This window comes from Carica papaya, chromosome 9, assembly GCF_054855325.1.
Source record: "Carica papaya isolate Zhongbai chromosome 9, ASM5485532v1, whole genome shotgun sequence".
NCBI lineage: Eukaryota > Viridiplantae > Streptophyta > Magnoliopsida > Brassicales > Caricaceae > Carica > Carica papaya.
Window position 1 is genome coordinate 17,019,115 of NC_142317.1, and position 20,150 is coordinate 17,039,264.

Here is a 20,150-nt window from a genome sequence, read left to right on the forward strand (position 1 = left end):
TTGGGGAGAGAACGCATCCCAGCCGTCCGCGCGCACGGGAATGAATCTGAGTCATTCGATCACGGGCATGCGAATCGCCTGCCTGACACTGCGTCAACGTCCGTTGCCACGTGACGCGTTTTTGTTCGTCGGGGCTACTGATTAGGCATCTTACGGGGTACAACTTTCTTTAAATTGCGTTTTGATATTCAATTTTCGATTTTTTTTCAAAAATATCCCAATAACCTAAATTTTCACATCTTTTTTTCAAAATTGTTTTCAATTTCATTATCTTCCTATTTTTCTTCATTTTTATATTAAATAAAATTCAAAAAATATAAAGATTATATTTATAAATTAATTTAAATTACAATTAAATTAATTTGGGTATTACAAATTCTAAATATAATCTAAGTCAATTGTTATTTGATTTTTTAAAATATTCATTATTTAAAAAATTTCAAAATATAATTCTAAAAAATTTTAGTTTTGTTATTCTATATAAACTTTAATTATCATATTATTTTCACAATCTAAAACTGCTTCATTTTCCTGATTATTTTAAGCATAAGCTTTTAAAATAAATGTACCTATTTTTTCTAGTTTTCCTTTGAAATGGGACAGTTCCGGATCGGGTATACGGGTCTCGGTTCGGATTACAAGAACCAATCACGCAAGAGCGTGCATTTTACGTAGCTGCTACGCGAGTGGGAACCGGAGCCGTACATTCAGCTGCGAGAGCAGAGCAATACACCGAGAAGTGAATCATTCGTGTACACCTCTGCTTCGAGCGTGCAAAGTGCGAGCTTTACTGTTGTCAATCCTCGTGTCGTCTTCACCAATTGAAAATAGCATTTCACTGTTCATGCGCTTTTGTTGCTCAGGTTCTCCTACTACTAGTCTACTCGTTCCTCTGTTTATCTTACATATTGCTTCAATTTCAGTTCAATTCGACCAAGTATTTCGCTTTCTCACCTAATCGAATTCCTACTTAATCTTTTTCACCTTCTCTTCTATTTGACTATCTGGTTTTGATTCAAAGTCTTCCAAATAAAACAATATGTAGGTCATAAATATTTCTCCATTTGGATTTCCGACTTTTTCTTGGGTGCTTGTTGCTATCATTGACGTGGGCTGATTTATCTGTCGGAATTCGTTGTGCATTAAATTTCAGCAACATCAAATTTTTTAACATCCCATTTGGGCCTCACTTACAGCAGTTCGAAGCATATTCTTTTAGCTTCCTTGACAATGATTTTGTAATTTCGCTTGAATTCGTGCCCTTCTTTTGCGGTCAACTGTGATTGCAATTTTCATATTTCTCACTTAAAAAATCAAACCTAACTTGCCTATTATTTTGAACCTTGTATAAACTTGTTTTCTTGCTTTCTTTCTCCTTCATTGGTAGGGTGCGTAATTTGGGTATATAAAATATTAATTAAAAAGTTTGGCTTCGGTTTGAAAGTAGGACAAGTGACGAAACAGGCCTCTGACCCCAGAAACAGTTGGGTTGTGGGTGTAGGTTGCAGTTGGTGAGGTTTTCTGGGATTTAATGGCTGGTCCAAGAGAAGACCCAGTTCTTGAAATTGACGATATTTCGGAGCATGACAAAGCTGGGCTTAACAATAACATTAAGCAGCCTGTAGACAAGGCAATATCGTTGGCTGGTGGTGAGAGAGAAATGGCTCCTCCCGTCGGAAATTCTATTCATCGGTCGAGTTCCCGGCCACAATTGGACTTGAGCAAGGCTGCAATTCAGGGAAGTTCTGAGGAGAGGGATCCCACAATCCTGTTGCCTAATCAATCTGATGATATATCTCATCTTGCTCTTGATATTGGAGGTATAACTTGTGTTTTTATTTTTGTTCGCCTAACAATTCCATGATTTGTGCTGTGATCTTTTATTTTTCATTTTTTATTGTTGCTACATGACGATTTGTTTGTTTGAGTTGTTGTTTGTTCCTTGGTTCTCATGTCTTGGGCTCGTTACTCTTAGGAGAATGGAGATAAAAGAGAAAACAAGATTTGGTGATCATAATTTTCTAATTTGCATGCACGGTTTCTCTCTTCTTTTACTCCCCTGGTCGCTTTCCTAATACCATCATGTGGATTCTCCTCATAGTTCCTATGCAATTGATTCTGAAACTTTTAGGAAAATAGAACAGATAACTCTTCAATTTGACCGTTAATGCGAGATTCTCTTTCCTCCTATTGCCCCCACTCCTCCCCAAGGAAAGAAATGAAATACTTTAGGACTTCTGGCTTTTCATCTTTTTCTTATTTGAAAATGATGCGGTTTCTGGTAGTATGTCGAGCGCATAAAACATTCAATTTCTATTGGCAGGTTCTCTAATTAAGTTGGTATATTTTTCAAGACACGAAGATAGATCTGTCAGTGATAAGAGAAAGAAAACTTTCAAGAACAGATTGGCAATTTCCAATGGTAATCGAAGAAGCTACCCTATTCTCGGTGGTAGGCTTCATTTTGTGAAGTTTGAAACAACCAAGATCAACGAGTGCTTGGACTTCATATCTTCCAAGCAGCTTCATCGTGGCGGTATGCTTGTTCACTTTACTCATTCTCATTATTGTTGTTTCCTTATTTGTCTTTTTCTTTTTTCTTGCTTCTGTAGATAAGAGATGGAACAGGAACAATCGCATCATAGTTTGGAATCTTGATATTTGAGTTAGTTCTAATTAATTTATTCTTGTTGATTAGGAATTGATTCCTGTCACTGGAACTCTGATGCACAACCTAGTGAAAATGCTGTTATTAAGGTAAACTGCCGGTTTATGATCATTATGAAGAGTTTTAAATGTTAGTTGTCTAGAATTTGGTGCATGTTGTATGCAGGAGATTGATTCTACCTTCTAGTTTTCCCTTTGTTCATGGGATAATTTATTTCATTATATTGGAAGAACTGGAGTAGGAAGAACATCACCAAAACATTTACGTGCATTCAACATTTTCTAATGTTATTCTGGTGTTTTTTTTCTTGACATAGAATGAAGATACCATTAAGAGAAAGAGAATTGGAAGAGGCAGGATAAGCTTACTCTTAACAAGTGAAAGAAAATAAAATCCAGACACAGAATGAGAGAATACATCAATACAAAAGACTCCCAATTCCTTTAGAGAATTGATAAAAGGTCCAAAAAAAAAAAGCATGTTAGCCCCAAAGAGGTGTTGCAGTTTATTCCATCCTAAATAATACATTTGGAGTTCAATGATGACTAGAGGTCTGAGCACTGAAATGGTTGGACGAAGGGGCCATATTTTAAACTCCATATCCTTTATATACACCCTCAAGTAGATGGTGGAAAACACATCTCAAAAGCAAGAGGACAAACCCTATAGTCTCTAAAGATGCAAATGGCATATCTAAAACTGCAAAGCCACCTCGCAACGAAAAACAAATGGCTATATTTCTTTGAAGCTTGAGAAGCATTACACAAATTTGAGGAAAAATAGCTCTTCCGTGTCATCAAACCTGTAACAAGTTACCAGTGTTAACCTTAGACAGAGATGACAGCCATAACAGCAGGCGATTACAGGATTCCTCATCCTTTAGACAGAGATGACAGCCATTGACCAAAACCAGACCCCTTAACCTTAGTTTGTCCATAGTGAGAATTTTCTCCCAACAAGCTTCCCATGCAAAAAAGCTACACGTAGGGGGACCCTGGGCCTCCAAATTTGTTTCCAAGGAAAATTCTGAACACCCCTAAAGGCAACCTCAACCAAAAAACTGTAGTATGAATGGACAGAGAATCCTTCTTTCTTTTCCAAACTCCAGCAGATCTGATCTGTCTCCTGGTTGAGGTGCTGCAAAGCCAGAACCCTAAGCATGCCTTCATAATCACTGACCTCCCAATTATTCAAATTTCTAGTCACATTGATGAACCATTCAACATTATTATTTACAATCTGGTAGGCGTCCTCAACCCGCAAATCCTTAGACTGCGCAATGCTAAAAATGCGTGGAAACCAGTATTTAAACCAGCCATCACCAGTCCAATCATCATGCCAAAAACTGACTTTATTACCTCTCCCTATTTTCCACCTAATACACTGTTGGAAGCAGGGCCACTGTGCCAAAATCGTCTTCCACAAACTGTGGCCATGAGGGGTATAGGGGCTGGAACCCCCACCGTCCTGCAGGGGGCAGCTCCAACGAGAGACAATGATTCTTTTCCACAACCTGTCCTCCTCAGTGCAGTACCTCCACAACCATTTTCCTTGGAGAGCTTCATTCATTTTTACTAAGGATCTAAGTCCACGACCCTCAAACAAGAGCGGGTTTTTAATGACCTCCCATTTTACCAAGTGAAATTTGCGTTTCTGGAATTTTAAAATTGTTTAACAGTATTCAGATATTTACTTAGTCAATATTAGTTTTTGAGAGCTTATAAACTCTCTAAAATAAAAGCTACTCGTTACTGGTTTTAGAGAAACACTTTTATAAGAGTTTATACTTGTAAGCTTTTCAATAATTACTAAATATGTCATGAATGAAAATACTTTGTTTAAATTGTAGGCTCTATGTGGAATAAATACAAAATTTGTACATAATTCATTTGCAAAACTGCAGTTATTTCAACTAGAAGATAAGTGAAAATTTTCCTAAAATGATAAGAATTGAGCTCATATGAAATTTCTTACAGAATTGGAAGCATGTGTATAAATTTAATCAAATTGCTCATATGAAATTTCTTAATGAATTGGAACCATGTGTTCTAAATTCAATCAAATTGCTCATATGAAATTTCATTTGGAATTGAAACATTCAAATATGATGAAATTTGGGAGACATTGTTTCAAATCTATATGAAATTTTGTATGAGCTCCAATTTTATCATCTCATAACAGAATTTGCATTCTCTAGTTTAAATAAGTGTAGGTTTGCAAAATGGATTCTATCTAAATTCTTGAATTGTTCCAAACATAGCCTTGAGCAGCTAAACATTCTCTAGGTCTGTTTGTTAGGTTTTTATTTCTATTTCTATAAACATATCTTTTGCACTCTGCTATTCTTGGCTCATTATGAAAGCTGCATTTAGTTTATAATTCATCCACATGGACTAAGATTTAATATATTCTCCTTTTACCTCATTAATCAATCTAGTTATGCATGCAGTATTTGATTTGTAGACCTTTATATTTCATGCACCTACGAGTCCCAAGTTGCTTGCTACTCGATTTGTTTCTGTGTCCATAAAACCTGCCATCTGTTAGAAGTATTGTTACTGTTGAAATTTGTGCTTCTATTTGTGCTGCTTGTTTACATTTTTGTTGACTTATTTCTGCTAATGAGCTGATTTTTGAGAAGGCCACAGGTGGTGGTGCGTACAAGTTTGCAGACCTTTTTAAAGAAAGGCTTGGTGTTAGTCTTGACAAGGAAGATGAAATGGATTGCCTTGTGGCAGGAGCAAATTTCTTGCTTAAGGTAGTTGTTTGATGCAAAATCATGTTGGTGTTTCCTTCATAGTCAGTATCATGTTCTTTCTCCATTTCTTTGCAACAGAGTGGTTCTTTGGAAAATAGTAGTCAAATATCAACTCAGTAAATCAAATAAGTCTGCTTACTCTTCTTTAAAGAAAGAACCAGCTTGAGTAATATATTCTCAACTTTAACAAGTTTGTAGCTTAGTATCATCATATCATATTTGTGATAAATAAGAGAGGTGATGCATGACATTTTCATGTTGGCTGCAATTGTGCTTGATTATTACCGGAGCATATCTCCATTATCATAGATTTGTGCTGATTTTTATTGTTATCTGTAGGAGGGCTTTTGGGATTTAATAACATCAATTGCATTTTTTGGTGTGGTATCATTTTTTTCCTCTTATAGTCCTGTACATGTAAGCTATGTGTTCTGGATTCTTTTGTAGGCTATTCGACATGAAGCTTTCACTCACATGGAGGGTCAGAAAGAGTTTGTGCAGATAGACCCTAATGAGTTGTTCCCTTATCTTCTTGTTAATATTGGATCTGGTGTTAGTATGATCAAGGTAGATAATTTTCTTGCTCCATTTTTTTAGTTGTTGATTGCTTGAATTTAAAAATGTAAAATCTTAAAAAGATCTATGCCTTACATTCATTCTTATAGGTTGATGGAGAGGGGAAATTTCAGCGGGTTAGTGGGACAAATGTTGGTGGTGGTACTTACTGGGGCTTGGGGAGGCTTTTGACTAAATGCAATAGGTCATATTGATCTTCTACGCTTATGAAAGATTTTGATCTTTTGGTTAATACTTAAGAATGTAGAACTTCTAAATATTCTACAGTCTTAGTATTTAGTTAGTTCTTAGTTTAGCTTACTTTCTTTGTAGTTTTGATGAGTTACTAGAGCTAAGTCAAAGGGGAGATAACAGGACCATAGACATGCTTGTTGGAGACATTTATGGTGGTATGGACTACTCTAAGGTATATTTTGTCTTAGCTTCTACATTCATTTGATTTATTAGGTTAATATTACTGATATATGCAACAATAAGATGCCTCCATGTTGCTACTTGATCATTTATGGCTTGGAGTGTCATGGATTTTCTTGTTATATATCTGCTATATTAACTATCCTTACTCTTAAACTGTCATAGATCGGCCTCTCTGCATCAACTATAGCTTCAAGCTTTGGCAAGACTATTTCTGATAAAAAGGAGCTTCAAGATTACAGACCTGAAGATATTTCCCTCTCTCTCTTGCGGATGATTTCATACAATATCGGTCAGGTGAGTTGTGCAAGCTTGACATTCCAGCATCCTTAAAAAGGGGTTGAACTTCCAGTGTAATATGCAGAATTACCATATAAAATATATATGGGATTCGAAAATAATACCATATCAATCCAAATCTATTGTTTGTTTCTATCAACTCGTGAATTATCTAGAGAAAACCTAGCCAAAAATGTCTATGACATTCCTCAGGTCCTTCAATAATAGTGGGTTTGAGTTGCGCTTTTAAGTTAGTATCTTCTTAAATCAAGCAATACTGTTTGTTTCAAATCATTATATTTATTTTCTGTTTTACGGACGTTGGCAGAGGACTATCAAATGATACCTTCTAAACAAAGAACATGACTTTTATCTATTAGAATTATTGGATTTTGACATTTAAACGTCTGTTTATGGTTTATCATAAAAATTGTATTTGGGGCGTCTTGTGAGGCTGTTTCTCCTTGCACGACTTCATCTTATGAGGTCATTTCTCCGTTGATGACCTCTATCAGTTTTCCTTTTGTCAATCTCTCTCCTTTCTTCAAATTCTTGATAGAGAAGTCCGTTTGGACTAACTGAAGACAGCCTATACTACAGGATTTTCAAGTACATTCTTCAAAACATTTGGTAGAAATATTTCTTGTAATTATGTCTATTTAACTATATTATTTTCTATTTAACAATGTCTTTTGTGTAGTATTTTTTCTACCATATTCATCTTCTGAATATGTATGGTTGTGCTGCATAGATATCTTACCTGAATGCTCTTCGATTTGGGCTCAAGAGAATCTTTTTTGGAGGGTTTTTTATAAGAGGTCATGCTTATACCATGGATACAATCTCTTTTGCTGTTCATTTTTGGTAAGTTTGTACGTGAACTAGTATGTTTCTTAATTGTTTTAGTATTTGTGTTCTCATGACTTCTAAACGAGGTGATAATGAAAGTTTGATGTAATTTATATCACTAGCAATTTACTGTTCTTTTGTGACTTTCAAGTGATATGGTTACTACCATTTAGGTCACAAGGAGCTGCACAAGCAATGTTCTTGCGGCATGAAGGTTTTCTGGGAGCTTTAGGTGCATTCATGAGCTATGAAAAGCATGGTCTTGATGATTTGATGGTCCATCAGTTAGTTGAAAGGTTCCCAATGGGTGCACCTTATACAGGAGGAAATATTCATGGACCACCATTAGGCGATTTAAATGAGAAGGCAAGTGTAATTAAGTTGGCACTATCTAATCCTTGATGGCCTGCTGTCTTATAGGAATAAATGGAATATATTGCATTTTGTTTTGATTTGGTGTTTCAAAACCCAGTTTTTGTAGGCATGTAATCTTCCTTAATTTACTTCTTATAAATACAGGTCTTTCAAATAGTGTCTCCGGATACAAGCACTTAATTATTTATTCTTGACACATTTTTAACTAAGAGGTTCAACCAATGTTGATCTGATCCAACTTCTTGCAGGCCGAAAATGTATTCTAGTGCCATTTTTACATGAATACCAATATTCTTCCCCATCCTGTTGCTTGTACTCGCATAACACAAGATATTATACCCTATTAGTTTATAAAACTTATGGGACGGTAATGGATTTACTGGTTCTCTTTTCTTCATAAATACAAATGATATTTACAGAGGCAAATTTTTGTCAATTTTGTGCCTCTGAAATTGCTTTTTGTTTTCTTATAATATTTTTCTAGAGGGACTTCAAGAAAATTCCATTCCTCTGCTTTGCGTGTTTCCTTTATCTCAGCCTAGCATTTGATGAATATATATGCTGAAATCAGAAATTTCAGACTGCTTCCTGCACTGCACATTCAGAGAGGTTGCAGAATATTTCTATGAATAGATCAAATTTACTTGCAAAGTTCATGAAATATATGGAGTTTCTCACAAAAACTTGAGAACTGTAATCTGCTTGCCTGGCTTGTTAGCCAAGAAGATCTTAACATATAATATAAAGTGAATGAAACCTAAATCTGCAGTTCATTTTAATTACGCTAAGAGAAATCAAGGCAAGAAAGTATCAGGGCCTTGACTCATTAGGGTTTGTGAAGCTGATAGGAATTAGGATAAGGGAAATACAGGAGAGAGAGATAGAAAGAGATAAAGAAAAGGCAGAAGGGAGCAATAGAGAGTGAGAATTCTAACTGATGATAATTCTTCTATTGATCATTTCATGGCCTTACACTCCTTTAGTTCTGCATCCATCGTGCCAATATTCCTAGCTGGCATTCCAGCTTTAATTGTAGGAATATTCCTAGTATCGTGCCTGCCCTTAACAAAAAACAGAGAATAACAGTAAGTAAAACCCTAACTTATTGACCTTTCTACATGGCACCATTTTAGGTCCTAACAGAAAGTTCCAGAATTTGGGATCCCTTTGGCTATTGTTTCTGCTAATTAACTAAAGTTGGCAACAGTTTTCCATATAATTATTTTTTAGGAAGGTACTGGCCCACAGCTTATTGGGCATCGGTAAAAAAGAGATTCCTGTGGCAACTAGATAGGAATTGATTCTGTCAAGGCTATATGTATTGAAATACAGGTGGTGTGGCCCTACAAGGAAAAAGTTTGATAAATGGCTTTAGAAAAATCTATAGTTAAATACTATTATTTATTTTTAAAATGGTGGAGATAAAGATTGTTATTTACTGGCTCATTAGGTCTGTCAAACAATAATTATGGATATAAAAGATTCTTGAGGACTACTGTGTTGTCAAATAAGCATTTTATTCTGACTATAAGATGAAATCAGTGCCTTGTTTAAACAAGCACTTGCTTTGTAAACCTCCCTCTGAAGAGTCATGTTGGATTGAGAAAATGTTTATCTTTTCATTTGAAAAGTTATAAAATATGTTGCTTTTTTCTTGAAATAAAAGTGAGGAAGTATGTTGCTTTTGTCTCAACTAGATGGTAGATACTTGAATGATTTGTCAGATTGGTAGGGGATTCTTCTGATGTTGCAATTGCAGTTGCTCTTTTTCTTCTTCTGTACCTTCCCAAATTTCACATTAGAACTCACACAATACATGTTGATTAAAAGCAGATTTCCTGGATGGAGAAGTTTGTACTGAAGGGAACTGAGATTACTGCTCCTGTGCCAGTGGGTCCACCCGGAACCACAGGACTTGGTGGTTTTGAAGTTCCTTCAGCCAAAGGGGGGATTCTGCGGTCTGATGCAAGTGCTTTAAATGTCGGTGTGCTTCATCTTGTACCCACTTTGGAGGTGTTTCCACTGCTGGCAGACCCAAAAACGTATGTGGAATTGCATGACAATGTTCTCTGTTAAATGAGAAAGCTCTCTGTTCTTAAATATTTCCCTATCTTATCCGGTCTAACTTTCAATGCTGGATTCCATTTTGAATTTTCTGTTCTGATTGTTGGGAAAGGATTTTCTTCTCATATAGATTCTTCATCTTTCTGTTTAATATTTCCACATTGAGTCGGTTCATATTTTCGCTACTTTTTTAAAGAATATATATTTTGCTATATATGAACTTCATTTATTTTATAAGAAGACAAATGATAAGAAGAAATATTTGTGTGGACTTAAGTGGTTTCTTATCTCATTTAGATCTCACTGTCATTTTTGAGAGAATACAAACATCTAAGTGTGATGCATTTATGACTTTTTTGTGGAACAAATTTAGCATTTCCAAGAACTATTTGATGCGAACTGGTATACATGTTATATAGTAATTTGTTTACAGCTTAAAAAAAGGACTGCTTGATGGAAGAAATAACATAACATTGTTGGTTAATATCCCCAGGGGTATTGAGATTTTCTTTTTCTTTAAAGATTATACTTATACGGTAATGACACTTTATTGATATGCATACTTACAGGTATGAGCCTAACACAATTGATCTCTCAGATCACAGTGAGCTTGAGTAAGTATTTTACATAATAACTTATGTGGGAATTCATGGAGATTAGTTTACAGAATTAAGTAATAAAACTGGTTATGATCCACTTTTACCAAAAATGTGCATGTTATTCCAGATATTGGTTTACAGTACTGTCAGAACATCTGCCAGATCTCGTTGATAAGGTAAGGATGAGTAATTTGTGAGATTCTTAACATTCTTTCTCCACTGTTCCATCTACTTCTTGGCATCTTAATGCATTTTCAATTGGTACACTACAAGAGAGAGATCAGTGAACTCAAGGAACAATAAGAACAATGCTAGTTCAGTTCTACCATGATTTTCATCCAATCCCCGAAATCCTCTAGTATATAGTAAGTAGAATGAGTGATTGAGTGCATACCTTGTCTCTTTTGCTAATGCATGCTTTTATGATGAGGGAAGTAAATAGAAACTTAGGCTGGAGTAGTATTTATGTTTTTGGTACATTTTCCATTTTCACTTTTCTCTCCATTAATACGTGGAGCATAGTTTTTCTGGGAATGGTGTATGTATTCTTAAACACACTTTACAACAATTATTCTGGTAGTTGAAATGATTTTGAATTTTTATTTTTTATAAAGTGCTTGCCTGCAATTTTCCTTGTACCTAGCAAGAAATAGAGGACTTCAACAGTTCATAGTACCGAACATTTTTGTGATTCTGGGTGGTGGGGAACTTTGCAGGCAGTGGCAAGTGAAGGTGGGACTGATGATGCTAAGAGGAGGGGTGATGCCTTCGCACGTGCTTTTTCTGCTCACTTGGCAAGGTAGCCTACCATGATAAAATAAGGATGAGAAAAGTCTGATGCTTCATGACTAATAGGCAATTTGGCTATCAAATGGCTGTCTTCTTCTATTCTCACGGAATTGACCTCGAACATCTTTTCATGATCTTACCAACTGTCTGCTCGAGAACTCATTGTGAATCGTTTTCTTCGAATGTGATCTCTTTCCTCTCACCACCTACCAATTGTCATGGACCTCACTAACCGTTTACAGCTTCTGTTTTCTATAAATATTTGTTCTCAATTTCTCAAATTCTCAACAAATTGCAATCCTAGCATTGGTTGTTCACCCAATTTATATTGTAAATGTAACTATCCTGGCACTTCTTTTTCACTATTCAGGAGTCAACTCTTTGGGTTGGTGTCTTTAACTTTGAAGGTTGTTTCTGCTGCTTGCTATGCACTGATGTTTGATGTGTTACTTGTGAGGTCCATACATTCTGTTCCTTGCAAAAGGGCACTAGTATACTTCTTAAAACATCTATTTAGCTTTGTTATTGGAAGAGAGAAAGATCTATTTAGCTGAAACTCTTTTGAAACAAATAAAATTTTTAGTTGTGCACTTTTTCTTTTTTGTAAACTCCAATTTCTTACCTGTTGAATTAGATTGATGGAGGAGCCAGCTGCATATGGAAAGTTAGGGTTGGCCAATCTTTTGGAACTAAGGGAAGAGTGCTTGAGGGAGTTCCATTTTGTTGACGCCTATAGAAGCATAAAGCAGAGGTAGCTAACTTCTTATATGATATGAATTTGAAGATGAAATGATCCCGCCTTTTCTGATAAATCACTCCTTTAGCTAACCCTTCTCCCCCTTTTCCTCTGAACTTGGCAGGGAAAACGAGGCATCCCTTGCTGTTTTGCCTGATTTGTTGGCGGAGCTTGATCATATGAGTGAGGTAATGCATCTCTATATATCCTTGTCCTTTCATTGCTCAAAGAAAGGAGATGGGGATTTTCAATTCTATGGACATATAATGTAGTCTCCAACTAATATTGCATACAGATATGTCACTTTACTTGGATAAAGAATAATTGATCAAATATTGGGTAAATTTCCATCCAAATTTGTCCCTAATTGATTTTGGCACGTGTGATTCCCTCGTGCAAGCATACTTCTGCCACCAACTCTGCACATCTGGCACCTTTCTGCTGATAATCTAAGGGCATTTTTACTTACAGGAGGAAAGGCTGCTTACTCTTATTGAGGGTGTGCTAGCTGCAAATATTTTTGATTGGGGAGCTCGTGCATGTGTGGATCTTTATCATAAAGGAACAATCATTGAAATTTATCGAATGAGTCGCAATAAAATGCAAAGACCTTGGCGGGTTAGTAAAAGATGAGCAAGTATTTTTTGGCTGGAAAATCTTGATGTTTGTTCACATCAATTTTTATCAGTTATTTGTGTACTCGTAATGAAAATAAAGTCTTTGATTTATAATGCAGGTGGATGACTTTGATGTCTTTAAAGAGAGAATGTTAGGGTCTGGAGAAAAGAAGCCTCACCCACATAAAAGAGCTTTGCTATTTGTGGACAATTCAGGGGCAGACATTGTTTTAGGGATGCTCCCTCTTGCACGAGAACTCCTGCAACGTGGAACTGAAGTATGTATCTTCTATGTAGTTCTTGTCAATGAGTTTTAATGAGTAAAATAATAAGATGGCATCATGAAAAACAGTGCATAGAAATCTCTATGTATATTCTACGTTAATAAAGTTATCCCTTTCTTACTGGTATTGTCCCTTTAGAGGTATAATATGATTCAGAACCTTCTTATTGATTGTCTGGGAAAACCTAGTAATAAGATTTCTTTGCAGGTTGTTTTGGTCGCAAATTCCCTTCCTGCACTAAATGATGCCACTGCTATGGAGCTTCCTGAAATTGTAGCTGAGGCTGCTAAGGTTTGTGGCACATCATCTTTATAAATCTTTCTTCTTCTACGGACCTGATTGGGCATTTTCAAGTGTACTTGCCTATTTATGGTTGCACTGCAGCTCTAACTAATCCATTTTATGCTCTACGTAAAAATTGAATGCTTTATATTCTAATTTGTGCTTGGACTCTTGATTTTTCCTGCGACGGGAGCTTTCTGTAGAGGAATATCTAGTTTTTTTGCAAACATGTATTTAAAAGATTGATTAGTTGAAAATTTTCAAAACTGGTATGAAATTCATGGAAGCTTTTGGAATAAAGGAGGATGAGATAATGGTCTTGGTTCAATTTGAGACCTATAAATATTCTGTACTATATTATTGCAAACTCTTGAGCCTCTATTCCTGTTGATTTCATTATAGTTTCAACACAGCTAACAATTTCTTCCACAGCATTGTGACATCCTGCGCAGAGCGGCTGAAGCAGGAGGGCTACTTGTAGATGCAATGATAAATACCTCGGATGGCTCCAAAGAAAGTTCGTCTTCACTGCCTTTGATGGTTGTGGAGAATGGCTGTGGGAGTCCATGCATAGACTTGAGGCAGGTTAGCTCCGAGCTGGCAGCAGCTGCAAAAGATGCTGATTTGGTATTATACTTTCTCTATTTATTATTTCTTTATCAGGAGTGTCTTTTCCAGTTTTTCTTTAGAGCGATTACATATAGTCATTTGTATTATGCTTGCATCAGTTCATTTTTCATTCAACTCATAGTCAATCACTAGTTCTAATTTTGATGTTAGCCGTGAAAAAACTAAACGGAACATAAATGTAATCATGTGACACGTATTTTTACTTTGCAGATTATCTTGGAAGGGATGGGTAGGGCTCTCCACACAAATTTCAATGCCCGGTTTAAGTGTGATGTTTTGAAGGTAGTTACAGTTCTCTGAAATAGTGCACTTTTCAAAGTTCTTCTGAAAAGATAGGAAGAAAGATATTACTTAAACTTTTAATTTTCAATTCTCAAACACTTGCCTGGGCACATAATTTAAAGTAGAAAACATTAATTTTGCAGCTTGCAATGGTGAAGAATCAAAGATTGGCGGAAAAATTGATTAGAGGAAACATATACGACTGTGTCTGCAGATACGAACCAGCCAGTTGAAGATTACTTGCAGCCATGTGAAAATTGATTAGTGGTCGCTGTTATTATATCAATAATCTAATTAAGTAGTTATAGAAGGAATACTTGCAAAATAGAAGAAACTGGATCAGAAGCATGGTCCAATTTGTAGCCTTCCCTGTTTGATGTTTACTTCTTTATAAGCACGTTTGTAGATTTTATGAATAATAATAAGAAGAAGAATATCTGCTTTCCTGTTACAATAACATCATGCACTTTTCTTGTGAGTTGGGGCAAATCTTGGTAAACAATCAACATGAAACAGAGATTGACTGGTAAACCAGACCAAGGGGAATTGTGAATCAAGAGCAAATGTGGACGGTCTGTGAGTTTGGCTTCCGAGAAAGCAAAACTCTATAATAGAAAGTGTATACGAAAACGAGCAGACAGGGCATTTGGTCTAGTGGTATGATTCTCGCTTTGGGTGCGAGAGGTCCCGAGTTCGATTCTCGGAATGCCCCCTAATTTGCTCTTCTTCTTTTGGTAAGATCTTTTTGGAGTTTGTGAATTCTATTTTCAGTTGTTAAAATGATGTCATTGGCGGCAAGCTAAGATAACTCAAACTGGTCGGTATGCTTTACCGAAAATCTTAAAAATCATTTATTGAAGTTCAACATTCATAAAATTAAAGCAAGAATTCACATTGATTAATGACAAGCTATTATATAATATATATCAGAATTTTATATATACAAATACTATCGACCAACAGTGTAGCTGTTCTCATTTTCTTCATTTTGGTTAGAAAGAAAACTAGTTAGTAAAGAAGATGGGGAGCTGGTGAACTCTCTTCTATCTTATTGGAAGAAAGAAAAAAGCAAAAAAAAAAAAAAGTTGAAAATTTTAAAAATGAATTTTCTTTTGTATTCCTTACTTCCCAATTTAAAAAAAAAAAAAAAACAAAATATGACTAGAACCCTTTTCATTTTCATTTTCATTTTCATCTTCATCTTCATTTTCAACTATTCAAGCAATGGAATCATTTTAATCTCCTTTAATTGGAAATTGTTGGGTCAACATTTTCTACAAGTATCTTTTCTTGTTGACACCTCTCTCTGGTTTTGTTTGATCGTACATAATCCATGACGATACTCCGGAAGCTCCAAGTTTGCTTATCCCCCCTTCCACTTACTGTACCATTCGAATAGGCTTTTAAATATAACGTTTAACGTCATTAAAACACCTACGAAACACTTCCTTCTTTTCTTTCTTTTTCTTTTGTTTTTGCAGCTAATAAAATTAAGATCTTTTCAGGCATGAACATTTTGTAGGCGTTGTTTACATATAGCGTGCGTGCAGACTTTCTGTCCGTCTTTGGATGGTGATTTATATTAAATAAGCTTTTGGAAGAGTCATTATTTTCTTAAGACAAACTGCATCCATTCATTGGGAAAGATGACTAAATGCAGGCAGTTGCTGTATGTTTTTTCAAATTGCTGATAGACGACTGAAAGTCAACATATTATTTATTTATTTATTTATTTTTTTGAAATAACTGAATTTCAACATATAATATATTTAATTTAGTACAAAATGAATATAAACCCTATGTTAGAAGGTAATAGTGATCGTTCTAGCATTTCTTACATGCAAAGACATGAATCTGCATTCTCCCAACACCAGACCATGTAGCCTGGCGCAAAATGATACAGCAAATGGACATTCCTGTCTATCTGGTAAAGCACTACAAGGCACAAAACACATACTATGCCATGGGGCACAATCCTAATTACAAATTATCAAACTAAGTCAGGAACTTTGGAAAACAAATTCAAACTATTCAAATGAGTACTGAAGCGAGAGATGGATGAGAGAAAGGAAAAAAAAAAAAAAAATTCTTCGATATCAAGAAAATGATGTTTGTATAGAGACCCTACCTATAATAATTCAGTACACTCATGCCATATAGCTTCCGCAGAATTTACATTTTTTTAAAAAGAATTTGTTAAATGAAACAAACTCATAAGAAATATAGGTTTACCAAAACACCATCTGAAGATAGCAGATTTTATTTTGTTTACTGAGTGAGCCCCAGAAATATTTTTGACTTCACAAGGTTACAAGAGTACTTTACCCAAACAAATTACAGTCGGTAGATATGGCATAGTAGAAATTTTTCATCATCATTTACAGAGTCAGTATTAAGCGCTAGCAGCTTTCTCAACTTGGCCAGCCTCCTTGGGGTTTGATTTTGCCTGTTTCTCTTTATAATCTTTAACAGCTGCCTTGATAGCATCCTCTGCAAGCATGCTGCAGTGCAGCTTCACTGGTGGCAGAGAAAGATGCTTGGCAATCTCCCTGCAAAACATTTAAAACATAATAAGCTACTTTTTCGAAAACATTTTAAGAAATGCAGGATCAAGACTGTGATTTTCCACTAATAGACCAATTCAGCATTTGGATTTGACACAGCATGATTTGGCAGAAAGTACAAAGTGCCAAAAGACCAAGTAACAATCTCCAGGTACGCCCATGATTGCATATAGTTAAGTATTCTTCCCTAACTTCATATTTCATTAAACCAAACCCATACAAAACCAGCACCAATATTTTTTTTTTTTGGTACAGACACCAAGCATTAATATCACTTTAACATCGACATTTCATTTAAACACGAAAGATTATTGAATATCATATCGAGATTCCAGATAGTTAGAAACAATCACATACAAATGAGAGTAAGTAAGAAATATAAAACAATTGTGCTTTTTTTTTTAAAAAAAAAAGAAAAACTCATTAAGAAAGAATTTGAACATGAAAAGAAGATGTACAAAAGAGTTATGGTGAAGAATCTCATAATTCAGTCATTTACTTACAATACAATTCACTTTGACTAAAAGCTGAAAGGAAAACAAGACCACTTCCGGAAAATAGGGAAAAAGAATTCTTAACAAGAATATTACATGATAATACATTCATTCACTTAAAGCCTAACACTAGAGCAATATGAAAAAAACAATCTCAAATAATCAGCACAAAGAACGCGCAAAATTGGAGAACCAAAATACTAATATAAAGCAAAGTTAACTCACGTGTTTTTAATCGATAGAACTTCTTCCATTGCTTTCCCTTTCACCCATTCAGTAGCTGAAACAAGAGGGCCAAACGAGTGGTAAAAGAATAGTTACTTTGAACAATGTAAGGAATTAGAATCACACCTAAACCACTCTTGCAGGCCTGTGAAATAGATATAGCCTAGATTAGGTTGCTTTTAAGGTACTTTAAGTACCACGCCTGCTGAATATTAACTTAAATTTCCCCATTCTTGACAAATTCAGCCACTCAAATACTTATTTATTTTGTTACCAAAAAAAAAAAAAAAAAAATCACAATAAACGTCATTATCCAAATATATAATTGTCTATTCTATTTAATTTGTAAATCAACATCTACTACTTTAAATAACCAATTTGGCTTTAAGAACGTTTCTTCATTAATATTCCAAACCAGAGCATCAAATAATACAACAGTCTTGAAATATAAATTTGTTTTAGATGTACTATTTGACCACTGAAAATACTTGCACATAAAGCCCATAGGTATTTAGAACACACGTTGAAGAGACAAGAAGAAAGGAGAATAATTTAATACCATGAAGAAGAGCTAATAAAACATCAATGCTTACATATTCGTAAACATACTCACGAGAACTGACCTAGAATGATACACGTATCTTATCAAATGTTAATGGTAAAAGACGTACGATATCCAGGATTAAGCCACCAGCTCCAATACAGTATAGGAAGCATAAGAGACCAACTCTACATTGTATTTAACATTGATAAAACGAAAACTTTGACTCCTCTCTTTTCAAGAAATAAAACGAAAATAACGATATCTCCTGCCACATGAACACTGAAAACTTGAAATTTCACAGTTTTCCCTGATTGTAAAACTCAACCGAGCAACTTAAGGATAAAAAGCAAAAACGAAACAACAATCAATTATCAACGAAAAACAAGGGTTTCAACGCAGTAAAAACGAAACTAATTAAGCTTCAGCAATTTTTCCTATTTTCTACAACAACCAAACGGACAGGTATAAGAGGAATACTGACCGACTGAAGAAGAAGCGATGGCCGACCCACAACCAAAGGTCTTGAAGCAAGCGTCCATTATTTGTCCCGTTTTGTCATCAACCTTAATCTGCAACTTCATTACATCTCCGCAAGCAGGCGCACCAACGAGCCCCGTTCCCACAGTAGGATCGTTCTTGTCAAAAGAACCAACATTTCGAGGGTTGTTGTAGTGATCAATAACGTTCTCGTGGTACAGACGCGACAGAATCTGGACAGGCCGTGCAGGGACCTCCCAGGTCGCCAGCCCAAAAAGCTTGTTTGCAGCTTGTCTCAACATCATCTTCCGTGGATCAAAGGTCTCAGGTAATCTTCCCAAATGAGAGATTGAGCTATGTTTACGTTTAGGGTTTGTTTTGAGAATTTGGTAAATGGCGGTTTTGGGGATAAGGAGGGGGGAGAGAGAGAGAGAGAGAGAGAGAGAGAGAGAGAACACGTGGACGGCAGAGATGGTTCTAGAATTTGGAGTGTCTTATCAGATGATTTTGACACGTGTTTAATATGGATTAGTGTATTATCTATCTAGTACCATATTCTACGTGCTACGTCGACCGGTCAAACAAATAAGAAGTTGACACGTGTGACAACAGATCCCCGTCTATTGGACCTTAACGGGGTGATCCAAATAAAAGAAAACAACAAGTTGATTAAAATTAACCAAAAAAATAAAAATAACTTTATTATATTTTTGTTGCACTTAACAACACGTATATAAAATAAATTAAATTATCTTTGTAATACGGATATATATATCCTAGAGATTAAAAAAAAAGGTAAATAAATTTATTTATTTTTTTACCCTAAAAAATTAAGGCGGCGGCACTGAGCTGTATGTTCCGCTTTTAAACTGCCCACTGCACTTTTTGTAAACGTATGTTTTAAATGTAAGAAATTCCTGAAAATGTATACATTCTGTTACCAAAACATGATTTCTAATGAGAAAGTTTGGCCAAAAAAAAAAGAGGAGGAATAGTTTACCTAATTTCAATTATTATTATTATTTACAGCTTTCTGAATTATATATAAGATATAAATTGTGGGTTTAAGGCTCCAAGTTAATTATAATAATATGGTATATGTTGTAGGAGATAACAAAAAGTTAACCAATTAAAAAACTTATGCATGGGTGGGCTGACAACGGAAACTTTTGGCTATTAATTTTTTGATGACATAAAATACATCAAACGACTTGAAGTTAAAAACCATACTTTCTTAGTGGGTGGCTAAAAGTTGATTTAATTTTTAGGTAAGTGATTCTAATGATAAATTTTTTTAATGATTGATTTAAAAGTATATATAATGATTTTGTACAACATATTATCTATTTTACTACTACTCAATCATCCTAAACAAATCTTACTCACCTGATTATTCTATTCGCTTTGAACATGGATTTGCTTCACTAGCAAAACTAAGGAAAAATAATAAAAGGGTTAAACAATTCTTTTCCTCTTAATAATATTTTCATTTCATGTTAAAAAATATTTCTTTTAAATTTTTAATGAAAGAATTATCTCATCATAAAATTATTATGTTATACGCATGATTCATATAATTATATTCTGTGTACATGTATGTATATATAGTTGAAACGTAAGCTCGAATAGAATATGATTAATTGT

At 35.0% G+C, this 20,150-nt stretch overlaps 2 protein-coding genes and 1 non-coding gene across 5 annotated transcripts; 2 read left to right on the forward strand and 1 right to left on the reverse strand.

The window, feature by feature from the left end:
• The first annotated feature begins 717 nt into the window (after positions 1-717).
• PANK2 (pantothenate kinase 2) lies at positions 718-14,659 on the forward strand. Of its 3 annotated transcripts, none has more exons than XM_088210934.1 (23): positions 718-863; positions 1,502-1,820; positions 2,324-2,536; positions 2,699-2,757; positions 5,310-5,426; positions 5,874-5,993; positions 6,092-6,186; positions 6,315-6,408; positions 6,582-6,713; positions 7,447-7,559; positions 7,718-7,910; positions 9,753-9,961; positions 10,553-10,597; positions 10,710-10,758; positions 11,299-11,381; positions 12,006-12,122; positions 12,232-12,295; positions 12,579-12,725; positions 12,844-13,002; positions 13,216-13,299; positions 13,723-13,917; positions 14,131-14,202; positions 14,346-14,659. In XM_088210934.1, the coding sequence occupies exons 2-23, from the start codon at positions 1,532-1,534 to the stop codon at positions 14,433-14,435; spliced, it is 2,739 nt and encodes a 912-aa protein (XP_088067060.1). In that variant the 5' UTR covers positions 718-863; positions 1,502-1,531; the 3' UTR covers positions 14,436-14,659. The 3 variants fall into 3 exon arrangements, with proteins under 3 accessions (XP_088067060.1, XP_088067059.1, XP_088067061.1); XM_088210933.1 differs by having other exon boundaries at positions 720-863; positions 1,485-1,820; XM_088210935.1 differs by lacking the exons at positions 6,092-6,186; positions 6,315-6,408 and having other exon boundaries at positions 754-1,820.
• A 183-nt stretch (positions 14,660-14,842) lies between these two features.
• TRNAP-UGG (transfer RNA proline (anticodon UGG)) lies at positions 14,843-14,914 on the forward strand. The gene has a single exon. It is a non-coding gene; the product is annotated as a tRNA-Pro (tRNA).
• A 1,515-nt stretch (positions 14,915-16,429) lies between these two features.
• LOC110812608 (iron-sulfur cluster assembly protein 1-like) lies at positions 16,430-18,968 on the reverse strand. The gene is made up of 3 exons (XM_022039427.2): positions 18,511-18,968; positions 17,486-17,540; positions 16,430-16,751 (listed from the first exon to the last, which is right to left on the reverse strand). The coding sequence occupies exons 1-3, from the start codon at positions 18,809-18,811 to the stop codon at positions 16,595-16,597; spliced, it is 513 nt and encodes a 170-aa protein (XP_021895119.2). The 5' UTR covers positions 18,812-18,968; the 3' UTR covers positions 16,430-16,594.
• Between the last annotated feature and the right edge of the window lie 1,182 nt (positions 18,969-20,150).